Source organism: Agelaius tricolor, unplaced genomic scaffold (assembly GCF_023055355.1).
Source record: "Agelaius tricolor isolate 1412-34295 unplaced genomic scaffold, bAgeTri1.0.p SCAF_16, whole genome shotgun sequence".
Lineage (NCBI taxonomy): Eukaryota > Metazoa > Chordata > Aves > Passeriformes > Icteridae > Agelaius > Agelaius tricolor.
In genome coordinates this window covers 1272615-1285394 of record NW_027269276.1, presented here as the reverse complement: position 1 = coordinate 1285394, position 12780 = coordinate 1272615, and the positions used below count along the sequence as shown (strand labels likewise).

The 12780-nt window shown below is 46.9% G+C and overlaps 1 protein-coding gene across 1 annotated transcript in view; it reads left to right on the top strand.

Moving 5' to 3' along the window:
* The window catches only part of PIAS1 (protein inhibitor of activated STAT 1), a 57872-nt gene that overhangs the window by 13760 nt on the left and 31332 nt on the right, over window positions 1–12780 (top strand). The window contains 1 exon segment of the mRNA XM_071441122.1: window positions 9204–9648. Within this exon segment, the coding sequence (XP_071297223.1) occupies window positions 9204–9648 (445 nt within the window).

The following is a 12780-nucleotide window of genomic DNA, read 5'->3' as shown; positions in this document are numbered from 1 at the left end:
AGGCTCTGGGAGCTGCTCCTGGGGTACATTCATGGAATTCCAGGTGCATTCTTCTCCAGCTTTCCCTCCAAATTCACTTACAAAAGCTCCCTGTGCTTCGTGCAGGTATTTGAGATATTTAGGAAGTGAGCAGAGCTTGTCTCTGGTTGGGAAAGGAGGTCTGACAGGAAAATCCAGTCTGGAAATCCCAAATCACCCCAGGAGCTGCTGGGACCATTTCTTCTGTGTTAATTGTGGATTCCACAGTGGATATTTTATTGTTTTAAACCGTGGAGGGAGGGGAAATCAATGTGCATTTGTGACCTCCCATGTGGCTTCTTGGTCCCGTCCTTTTTTACAAACAGCCAGCATTTCAGACTGTTCCTGAGTGCTCTGACAGTTGTTTTATTTTGATTAGAAGCTGTGATCCTGAGTGGACACTGGGTTTAGGAAGCTCTTTGCACATCTGTCTGCATCTGCCTGGGGCTCCAGGGCACCTCATCCCATGGGAGCTGGCTCTTGTGTCAGCCAGCAAGGCTTTGGTGAAGAATATCCTTCATAAAAAGTCAATTTGTCTGGCAGTGACCCTCTCCCAAATAATTGTCTTCACCCTTAGCCTCAGGTGTGTTTGCAGAGAGGCTCCTGTGTCAGGTCCAGGAATTCCTAAACTGGAATTTCTGCCTTTGCTCGGTGTGGAAATCATTCCCAGCTGCTAAGAGAAAAAAAACACCAGGGACAATTAAGTTTAAGCATGGCTGAAAAGAACCTGGAGTCTCCAAGAAAATGGAGATTACCACTGTGTCAGCAACCTTATTTAATACCAAAAGCAATAATATTCTTCACCTAGCAGGGAAATTCTCCTGGGCCTGGTAAAACTTTCGTTACGGATTAAGATAAAACGGGGCTTGCTTTAAATCAAACCTGCTTTAGACATGACTTAAGTCTTGGCAGACTTCTAACAAATCTCTCTCACAGCTGGAGCAAATCCCTGCCCCAGCAGCTCTGCCCAGCGTGGCTGGTGTGTCCTCATTGTCACCACACAAAAACCCCGCAGGGCTTGGGGGAAAACTCTGAATTTGGGGCTCTGGCTGGGTCCTGCAAAAAACCCCACAGGGTTCAGTGGGAAAACTCTGAATTTGGGGGTCTGGTCTGTGTCTGGATCTCACAAAACCCCACAGGGCTCAGTGGGAAAACTCTGAATTTGGGGGCTCTGCCTGGATCCTACAAAAAACCCCACAGGGTTCAGTGGGAAAACTGAATTTGGGGCTCTGGTCACACACTGTGGCTGGATCTCACAAAACCCCGCAGGGCTTGGGGGAAAACTCTGAATTTGGGGGTCTGGTCACACACTTGGGCTGAATACTACAAAAACCCCACAGGGTTCAGTGAGCAAACTCTGAATTTGGGGGTCTGGTCTGTGTCTGGATCTCACAAAACCCCACAGGGCTCAGTGGGCAAACTCTGAATTTGGGGTGTGTGGTTGCCCAGTTGGGCTTGATCTCCCTCTCAGAGGAAAAAACTGTAGGAAAAGGGCTGGATTTGGGGTCTAGAAGGGCACTAAAGTGCCAGGTTTAGGTATTTCCCATCTCCCAGAGCCAAATCCCACAGGCATCTGCCAAAAGCACAGGACAACCTGTAAGAGATGGGGATTATGTTAAAAATTCCAAATTCTGCCTTTGGCCAGCAGCAGTTCAGGGGGCTGGGGCTGCCTCTGTTTGTTTTTCCAATATCCTGTCACTCGTCACTGAGTTTTGGGACTTTCATCACTGTGGGGTTTTGGGATGCAGGCAGTGACAGACATGCCTAGAACTCGGTAACATCACTGGGGTGGGATCAGCTGGAGAGCTCTGGCTGGAATTTACAGGCTGGAATTTCAGTTTATCGGTGTTCAGGTATGAAACAGCATCACTGAGCTTCCTAACACTGAATTTGGGCATTTATTGGTGTTCAGGTATGAAAAAAAGCATCACTGAGCTTCCTAAAACTCACTGAATTTGGGGATAGTCAGGTTTCACCAACATGATAAACTAGAAGAAGTGCTTGCCAGGGAAATATTCCTTGGATTAATTATTATCTGTGGAATTCCAAGTTCTGTACCAGTCCCATGGGCAGGTGCAGAAGGATTTTGGTGGGAGATCCTGCCCAGAAGCTTCCACCTCAAGTGCTGCAGTTTTTATGATCTCCTCCCTGCCAGCTTCTTGATGTGAGCACTGAGCTTAAAATGGCCCAATCACAGAATGGTTAAGGCTGAAGAGGCTGGTTCCAGGGTCAGAATGTTTCTATAAATAGGCTTGCAGCCATGGCATTGACAAGGAAATCTGCTGTTTGTGAGCCTGCAAAGGTAAATAACACCTGCTGGCTGCAGCTCTGTGGCAGGGAATGCATTGCTGGGGAAAATCGGGAATGCAGCTTGAATTTAAGGAAGCCCAGATCTCTGGGGGCGCCCTCAGCAGCTCTGCCCAGGCTGTTTGGGCATTTCCAGCGTTGTTTTGTTGGCTGATTTTCACTGTTTCAAGCCTGTTTTTCTTGTTAGCTGTTCAGTTTGCTCCCACAGCTACGACCTGGCCTTTCTGAGCACTGATACCCTGTGTAAACAGAGCTTTCTTTGATGAGGAAAGCCTCAATCCTCCTGTATGTGCAACAAAATCATATTTATACCTGCTGCTGCCTGGTTCCTTTACTCCTCTAGTTCTGCCTTCATTCCCAAAACCTTGCAGGTGCCACTCCAGCCAAAGAAGAGCTTTTCCTGCTGAAACCCTCCTTAAAGGAAACATGCTTTAAGCATCTTTATGGTTGTTCTCCTGTGCCTTTGCCTCTGCCCTGCTTTGAATTGCAGGGGCTCCAACCTGTGGCTGTTTTGGTTGCTGGACAAAGGCAGGAAGTCCCCGGCTGTCACTGCAGCTTCCCGGGGCTTGCTTCGCTCCCTCCTGCAGATTTTTGGGAGAAAGAGCCCAATTTTTATAGTTCAGCACTGAGAGTTCCCTCCCTTGGGTCAGCCTTGCAGGTGGGATTTAGGGTTAGGGGATGGGGGTTATTAAGAATGGGGATGTTTTAACCTTTGTGATTGGCCAGGTTCACAAATCTGAAATATGCCAGGAGTTGTGTGTGAGTGTCACTTTTCCAGAACATTCCTCGCAGGGTTAAGGAGGCTGCTCAGAGCTTGCAGGAGCTGTATTTTTACAGCTGGGGGCTGGAGTTTACAGGGATTCATTCAGAACCATTTCCATGCTCATCTGACACTTCCTTGTTGCTTTTGTTAGAGAAAAAAAAGATCAATTTCAAAATTTTTTTAACCTGTCTTTTGGAAGTGATTACAGAATTCCTTTTTGATAAGGGAGAGATTTCCATTTGTGTTGGCCTTCACCTTTGAAGGAATTTGCTGCAGAGCTTGCTCTCTTCTGTCATAATGACCCTTAATTACTAAAGCTAATCACTGTGTTTTTAATAACAAATTTACTGTCACTGCCTGAAATTGATGTTTATAAATCAATGATCTCCCATTTCTTTTTTTCTCTCTTTTTACTCATTCTCTTCCAGCTTTTCACTGGGGTTTGAGGTGATTTTTTTTTTTTCATTCCTATTTTTCTCCCCCTTAATCTTTCAGGTTAATGCTTGGAGGACTGGGGAGGACCTGCTGGATTGCTTTAGGCACAGAATGTGGTGTGGGCCCAAGCCAAATGCTTCTTCTTGTGCTGGCAAATAATTTAAATATGTTTTGGAGCTTATTCCCTGCTTCTACTTATCATAAACATCCAGGAATAACTCGTTGGATTCTCCTGATAGATCCTAGGTTGGATAACTGGAGAAATATCCTTTTTAAAAAAACATGGATCAAACTTGGATTTGAATATTCTGCTTTGAGGACAGTTTTGGTGCTGCTGGATGGGTGAAAAATGCTCAGCCTTGTCCATCACTCTGTGGATGCCGCTCAGTTTATTGAAAATATAACTAAATATTGTTTTTTACCTCTCAGATAAATCCCTCCCTTCTAAAAATAGGGGAAATAATTCAGGTTCACAGATTATTTGCCAGAATAATCAGTGCCTGTGAGACCAGCCACAGGTTATCCAGGGAATGTCTTATCCAGTGGCACCAACACTTGGATTTTATTTATTTTTAAGCTTAATTCCCAATTTTCATGGGTCATGGAGACAAGATGCTACTCTTGAAATGTTCTGTGCTGAGGGCTGAAATTCCTTGAGCTCAATTTGGGAATTTTTCCTTGGCTGGAACATCTGGGTTTGTCTGGAAAGCCAAATTTCATCTCTGCTGTTGCTGTTGCAGAGAAAATCCAAGTAAATGATTCTTACCTTCACCAGTTTTCATCTTGAACAGCTTTTTAAAAAATGTCCTGATTATTTTGGGCAAGAGCTGTGGGTAGAAGATCCCTTCCCTATGGATAATCACCCAGAGAGCCTGAGGGCAATGACATCAGTGCTGCCCATGGATTACTCCCATGTATTTCAATGATTTTATTTCAATTATTATATTTCAACATTTATTTCAATTATTTCTTTTCCAAATCTCCTGGGTGGAATACTCCTTGTTTCCAGGTGGATCCTTTCCGAGTGTTTCCTCAACACACAGAAATTTGGGATGCATGGGATGACACAGCCGGAAAAATGGCCCAGGTTGGACCCAGTGAGCACAGGGAGGTGGGAAAACAGCCTGGCCTCTCTCCCACCTCTCACAGACAGTTGTGGGGCTGGTTGGATGGCAGCAAACGCCCTGAGGGGTTTGGGAAGGCTGGGATGTTGGGATGCAGGGATAAGGAATCCATGGGTGATGCAGTTTTGGTGCAGGAACACGCGGTTGGGTTGGGTTGGGTTGGGTTGTGGAGCAGGAAATGTCAGGGGTGTGTTCCGAGATGCCTTCCTCACTCCAGGAAGGTCTTCACAGGCAGGCAGAGCAGCAATGTGCCACCACCCCCTGCCAAGCTGGGTTTTTGGAAAGCATCTTCTGACTTTCACTCTCTGAAAAATGTTTCTCACCATCCTCATCCTCTTTTTGAGCACTGAGTGCTCCCTCAGTGCCAGAATGCACAATTCCAGTGCGTGCTTGATGCTGGGATTTGTTGGAAACCAGTTTGAAACTGAGTGCCAAAACCTCGACCTTTTTGGAGCCAAAGAGCATCAGCTCCTCGTGCACTGCAGTGCTGTTTGCAGGAATGAATGTTCCCCCAGCCCAGCACCTGGAATTGCAGCGTGCAGGATTTCTCTGCAGCCAGTCCCTGGGAGCCCTGCCTGTCCTTTCATTTCTCTGCAGTTCAGCTTTTTGCTGTTGTTTTGTTACTTTATTTCCTGTTAGGATAGAGAAATCCCCACATTTTGCTCGTTCTGCTCAGCAGCCAGGGCTGGGGCAGTTGTTTGTTATTTGGGGGCAGTCTTTGTGCTGGGGTTTGTACCTGGCAGGTGCCAGTGGTCTCTGTGCTCCACTGCTGCAGGCAACAGGAGAGAAAAGCAACATTTCCTGCAGCAAAACTCTTTGTGTCTTTGCCCTTCAGCTCTGCTGCTGCAGCTGAGCCAGGGAGGGCTTGGAGTTGAGGTGAGGTGAGATGTGACAGAGAAAATGGGAGAAATTGAGGCTTTTCCTGGATTTTCCTGGTGTGCTTGGCAGTACTTGGGTTGTTCCCCTGCTGTGTTATCCTGCCTGTCCCAGGGTCAGGATACCATGGATCAGAGCATGGAGAGGGCTTGGGTTTCTGCTGGTGGAGCTGGCTTGGTGTCAGATTATGCCCTTTTCTGACCCAGAGATGGGGCAACTGAGAGGTGGTTTAAAACTTTTATTCCATTTTCAGTCTCATGTGAAGGGTGAGACAATACAGATGTTATAATTCACACCATCACAGTCAGAGGCCAGCTATTTCCTAATTACATTAAAGTGTTTCTTGGCCTATCAGCTTTAGCCACACCATGCTGTAAATGCCTTAAAGCCAGTCATCTAAAATTACCCCTTGTGGGTCCTACCACAATGCATCTTTCACAGTTCTATTTCTCTAAAATACCTAGTTTTATTTGTAAGGCCATCCTTTGAAATTGTTTCTAGTTCTTTCTCTCTCAGCAGTGTCTGTCCTGTTCCATGGCATTTCTGAGTCAGCATTTCTTATCTCTTACAAATCCATTTCCCACAGGTTGGGTCCTGTAAACCACAGCTGGATTGGAGGAGGGACAGGAATTCTCCAGTGGATGTTGTAGGAGACTTTTCCCAGGGGCACCGACCCCTGGCAGTGCCCTGTGCAAGGTGGGCATGGTTTGAGGCATTGCCTCCCTGTGATGTGGACAGGAGGTTTATCTATAAATTATGAAAGTATAATAAACCCACCAGGTTTATTGCTGGTTTTAAGGATGGATCTGTCAGGGCCCTGAACGCTGCAAACAAAATTGTTCTTGTCCTCCTGTGCGAGGAATGCGCCGGGTGGGGAAGATGTGGGGATTTTGTTTGTTTTGGGCTCTGAGGCTGGCTCCAGCATGGCCCCTGCTCTCTGTGTGCTCATTCCAGCTCGCCTTTACCTTAAAAATGGAAATTATCCAGCGTGGAGCAGGAGCTTCTCCCTTGCCTCGGTTATTTCTTAATCCTCTTGTGCTCTTGGCAAGCTGAGCCCATGAGTTTATCACAAAACAAGAACAGAGTGAAGCTCTGAGAGGTTCTGCCTGTTCAGGAAGTGACTTTTAATGGTGGTGGCATGAAACCCTTCAGCTGTAACTACTCATTCTGTTGAAGAAGTGTTTGTGTAGCATTATAAATAGTGTTTTTCCATGTTTCAAATCTATTTGTTTCACTTTCCTTTCAGCTGTCAACACTTCAGATTGGAGCTGAAATGCCTTATTCTTTTAAGACATCTTCATTTCTTACCAAGTACCTCGTCTGTTCTCATTAGTGGCTCTCTGACAGTCTCAGAGTTAAGTGTGAAGAAGGTTCTTGGGGTATTCGGGGAAAGAAAAGAACTCCAGTTCTATCCAAAGGGTTTGTGGAAGGCTGCAGCAAGGATTTGCAGCAAGGTTCCCGAGCTGTGGTTCAGCAGAGCAGAAATCTTGTGGCAAATTTGACTTCAGTGTGGCTGCTGCAAACCTCATTAAAGACATGAATCATCTCATTTAGGGCTTTTAAATACCAGGAGCAGTTTCAGTGGAGGGAAAACCTCCCGTGGACACCTGGGCAGTGAAGATCTCTTGCAGGTACTGAAGCTCTGAGGAGATGGTGGGAGTTTTGGGCTGGTTTTGTTAAAGCCAAGGGTAGCACCTTTCTAATCTTGGCACTTCAGGTTTGAGGAATTAATGTGGAAAAATCAGTGTTGGGGACTGAGTACTTTGCACAGTTTGAAGGACCAGAGAGGATGGGAGCATTTGTAGTCAAATTCAGAGATGTCAAATGGAAATTCTGGTCTGGGTCTCCATCCTTCAGTGGCTGGGAAATTGCAGAGCCCTCCCTCGTGTGCTGCATTAGCTGCTTTGGTCCCAAATCCATCCATCAAGCGTTGTTTGGAATCAGATCTTGTGGGGTTCGCTACAGAATGCTCAGGGTGTTTCATGCACAAGATTCAGGCAGCCTGTCACATCGATGGGTGGTAGGCATTGCATTTCTGTACGATTCCTTGGGAATCCAAACTTCTGCAGGGGTATCATCCTCCCAGCTGGTGTCTCAGGCCTCCTGATGATGAGCAAGCCCCTGCCGAGCTCTGAAATGTATTTTTCAATAAAAACCAGGCCCTGGAGTTGATTTTCTGGCTCCTGCCTGCCCAGCTGATGCACACTGGTGCTTACTGGTTTCACTGGTTTGGGAAGTGTTTTTCTCAGTTCCGGGAGAAGTGGAACAGGTGACAAGTTGTACCGGTGTGATTCATTGGATCCTGTTGGGAGGCACTAAATGGCTGTGCTAATGAAGATGCTAATTAGCAGAGGGCAAAGCCCAGCTCCCCACTCAAACAGGACCCACAGCTCTGCTGGCAGAAGAGCAGAGCTGGAAGGGGGAGGAAGTTTCCTTTAACCCAGGAAGGTGACAAGGCTCAAATGGGATTATGTTCACTCTCCTTTTACTGTCATTGATCTCCTTGCTTTGAACCTGCGTGGATCAGCTCTGCTGCATGGCAGAAGCTGAGGGAGGCTCGTGGAATTGCTGTTTGGAGTTGAGGACTGGCACAGCTTGGATGTTGTCAGTGTACGACTGCTTTCACATCCAGCTAGAGCAAGAAAAAAATCCATCAGAGATTCTAGCAAGCGATTAAAAAATAATTAGTTACAACCTTTATTTTGCACCGAGTCCTTTGCTCAGCTTTTTGCCCACGGAATGGAAGTGCCTTTAGAAATCTCTCATTGCAGACTCGAAAATAAACACTGAGCATTGTAATAACTACTGAGCATTGTATTAAATCCGTGAGCATTGTAAAAGGGGGCAGAGCAGGGGCACAGAGCCTTGAAAACTTAATGCTTAACGGGCTTCAAGCCCTTTCTGGTGTCGTGAGGATGCTGAAGTCACCTGTTAATTCTTTTGTTTTGTTTCTGGTGAGGATTCTGGAACTCACCTGTTAACCCTTTGTTTTGTTTCTTTGAAGCAAATGGTTCTGAGCCTTGGTGAGGGTGCTGAATTTACCTGTTAAGCCTTTGGTTTGTTTCTTTGAAGCAAATGGTTATAAGCCCTGGGTGAGGGGGGTGAAAGTCACCTGTTAACCCTTTGTTTTGTTTATGGTGAGGATCCTGAAGTCACCTGTTAACTCTTTGTTTTGCTTCTTCGAACGAATGGTTTTGAGCCTTGGGTGAGGATGCTTAAGTCCCCTGTTAACCCTTTGTTTTCTTTCTGGTGAGGGGGCTGAAGTCACCTGTTAACTCTTTGTTTTGTTTCTGATGAGAATGCTCAAGTCACCTGTTAACCCTTTGGTTTGTTTCTTTGAAGCAAATGGTTATAAGCCTTGGGTGAGGGTGCTGAATTCCCCTGTTAACCCTCTGTTTTGTTTCTTTGAAGCAAATGGTTCTGAGCCCTGTTGAGGGTGCTGAATTCACCTGTTAACTCTTTGGTTTGTTTCTTTGAAGCAAAGGGGTTATTAGCCTGGGTAAGGGTGCTGAAGTCCCCTGTTAACCCTTTGTTTTGTTTCTGGTGAGGGTGCTGAATTCACCTTTTAACTCTTTGTTTTGTTTCTGGTGAGGGTGCTGAATTCACCTGTTAACCCTTTGTTTTATTGCTGGTGAGGGTGCTGAATTCACCTGCTAACCCTCTGTTTTGTTTCTTTGAAGCAAATGGTTATGAGCCTTCGAGTTTCGGAGCTGCAGGTGCTGCTGGGCTACGCGGGCAGGAACAAGCACGGCCGCAAACACGAACTGCTGACCAAAGCCCTGCACCTGCTCAAGGCCGGCTGCAGCCCCGCCGTCCAGATGAAAATCAAAGAACTCTATAGGAGAAGGTTCCCCCAGAAAATCATGACCCCAGCAGACCTGTCCATCCCCAGCGTGCACTCGAGCTCCATGCCGGCCACGCTGTCGCCTTCCACCATTCCACAGCTGGGCTACGACGGCCACCCCGCCACGTCCCCCCTGCTCCCCGTGTCGCTGCTGGGACCCAAACACGAACTGGAACTGCCCCACCTCACCTCGGCCCTGCACCCCGTGCACCCCGACATCAAGCTGCAGAAACTCCCCTTTTACGACTTGCTGGATGAGCTGATCAAACCGACCAGCCTGGGTAAGCAGAGCTCCCGCAGCGCTCGCTGGGTTTGGGGGAAAATGGTCAAATTCAGCTGCTGCTGCTGCTGCTGCAGCAAAGGGTTAAATATTGCATCACAGCAGTGTTTAGAGAATTGCTATTTTTGGTAACTTTTGGAACAGATTGTTCTACATGGAGAGACATCTTACCTAACACTCATTAGTTGCTTTAGCTGAGCCTCTAAATATGGTTTAAACATCCGTTATTTTAAGGGGGGGGCTTTGAGAAAAAACAAACTCAATCTTAGGGAAAAAAAGGGAAAAAAAAAACCCCAGTCTGCTTTCAGTAGTTCTTATAAACCACAGAGTTTCATTATTAAAAAAAACCACCCCGAAGTAAACAGAACTATCCCCAAATCCGTCAGGCTTCTAGAATGTTCTCTCCGTGCTGGGAAGGAGTGCCAGGCTGGAAATTTGCTGGATCCATTACAGCCTGAGCATCTGAATTTAGGGTTCTGTTGCAGTTGTGGCCACTCTCCTTGCAGCTGATTTTTGTGTGCAGGTATAAATCACTGGTGGAGCTGCTGAGGAGAATCTGCTGCTCCCAGAGCGTTATATAATGTGTAATTTTCCAGGCTCCATGGAGCCCTGCACAGCATGGTTAACTTCTAATACTCCTCAGTATTGCCTAAATGCACCAGGCCTGGTGGTTTCTGTGTGTTTGGAACCTTCTGCTGGCTTGAAACCCCAGGAAAGATTCCCTGCTGGTAGGAGGAGCAGATTGGTGAGAGGAGATCTGGGGAGAGAGGGTGGGAGAGTGAGAAAAAAAAAAGTCCTTAGCAGAAGAAATCCCTTGTAAACAAAGCTGAGCAGGTACTTTCCAGTGACAGTCTGGAGGGCTGGGGGATGTGGGAGGCCTGATGTGTGACTGCTGAGGTTGTCTGTGCATTTCTGAAGGATCTGGCACAGTATATTGCAATTTTTTTTTTATTTTTTTTAGCTTTAGCTGCTGTAATTGAGGGAAAAGCAGAGAGATTTTTGGTAATTTGATCTCGTGGTTCAGGTGTTCTTTGCAGAGGTGCACTGTATCTGTTTAGCTTTAATCTGAGCCCTAATTGCTGAATAACCATTCCAGGCAGTGCTGGTGCTGGGAGCTAACGAGGTGCTCAGTATGAGTCTCATCACTTTTACAGCAGAAATACTTCAGAATAAGGCTGTAATTTCCACAAGACATTCCAGTGCAGGAGTGATGGTGTGCTTTTATTTATTTATTTATTTATCTATTTATTCCTGGATGTGGGAAGAGCCCCTTGCTGCCAGCTCTGAGTGGGACAGAGCACCCCAAACCCAGGGATCATCATTCACTCCCTGCCAGGTCTCAGGCCTCAGGAGCTGATGGACAATGGGATATTTCTCCCCTTTGTGGAGTGTCAGGGTAAGAAAATGGGAAGTGCAATTCCAAACAGATACCTTTGGAAGCAATCCCTGCCCTTTCTGGTAACTTCAGGAATGTTTGGGGCTTGTTTTGTGTGGGAATTCTGTTTGTCTGAAGGAATCCTATTGAAAAGCCTTTGAGTTGAGAGTCTGGGGGGGAGAGCTTCAGTATCCACCATAAAATTCTGGAATGGTTTGGCTTGGAAAGGACCTTAAGGCCCATCCCCACACCTCCCACTGTCCCTGGCCTTGGACACTGCAGGGATCCAGGGCAGCCACAGCTCCTCTGGGAATTCATCCCAGCCCCTCCCCAGCCTGTTCAGGCTCAGATTCATTTTCTCCATTTATGCATTTACTGATCCTTTGACTACAAAATCTGGAATCATTTGTAGAACGTTTGCCCCAGATGGTCTGGGCATCCTTCTGTGTGCTGCCAGCAGTGTGGGTTTCCTCAAGTGTCCCATGTGTGGGTTCCCTGGTTTGTTTTCCACTGGCAGATATCACTGCAGCCACTCAGAACTTGGAATTTAGCCATTGTTTCAGCATCTCCCGCTTGCTTTTTCCCATCAGATTACTCATGGGATAGGGATAAAGGACTTTTGAATTGACTCTGGTTCCCTCCCCCACAAGGGTGAACTGGTGACCCGATGTGGGGTTTGGAATAATTCTCTGCTTGCTTGAGACAGAAGGGAAAGAAAATGTGTGTGAAGAGAGAAGAATTTGTGTAATTCAAACTTCACACCCTCCTGAAATGACATAAAACCGGGCAAAGCAGGTCCTTGGCTGCTGGGATTGCCCCTGGTCGTTCCCAAGTGCAGGTGGCACAGCTGGCAAGGCTTGCTCCAGTTTTCTGTCCCTTTGAGAAGTGATGGTTGGTTGAAGAAGCAATAATTCGAGCGAGCCTCAGGGCAGGGAGTTGCCCAGCAGGGCACTTGAGCAGGCATTCTGTACCCAAATATTTCGTGTGGGTGGGTAGCACACAGCTAATGCGAGGAACAGATAAGGAAATGAAATCTGCTCACTCTTATTCGTGCCATCAGGAACAAAAGGAGGAAATAGAAATTCTTATATATTTAAATAGAAATTCTTATATTTGAATGCAGCCCCAGCCTGGGATTCAGAGGGATGTGCTGGGCTGGGCTCATGGAATGCAGGGATTTCTCCATGCCTGCCCTTCTCACCAGCAACCTGGGATTCTGGGCCGGATCCCGGAATCCCCGAGGCTGGAAAAGCCCTCCAGGATCAGAGTCCAGCCCTTGCTCATCACCTTGTCCCCAGCCCAGGCCCTGAGTGCCACGTCCAGTGCTCCTTGGCCACTGCAGGGGTGAGACAAAGAGCCATTTGTTCTTTGCAGTGGAGCTGTTGAATTTGATCCACATTTATTAGTCACCCTCCCTGCCAAGTGCAGAAAGCACGGGGATGGGATGGGTTTGTGTCCCAGCCAGCCAGGAAAGCTCCTCGTTCTGAGATGTGTGCTTGCAGCTCTCTGCCCCTGCTTAACCACCATTTTCAGGGATTTTACATTTTTTAATAAGGATTTTTTTGTGTGTTTGGAGGAAAAGCTGTCCACTCTGGCTTTGATGGAATGTTTGCCTTATTCCTGTGCTTCTCTGTTGTTCTCCTAATAGGATCAAAAGAGGAGAATTGAGGTTGTTTGTCGAGCGAAGCTGCAGCTCTCCCTTAATTCCCCCATTTCCAGCCCCCAGAGCACAGACATTGCTAATTGGTTGTTTTTTAA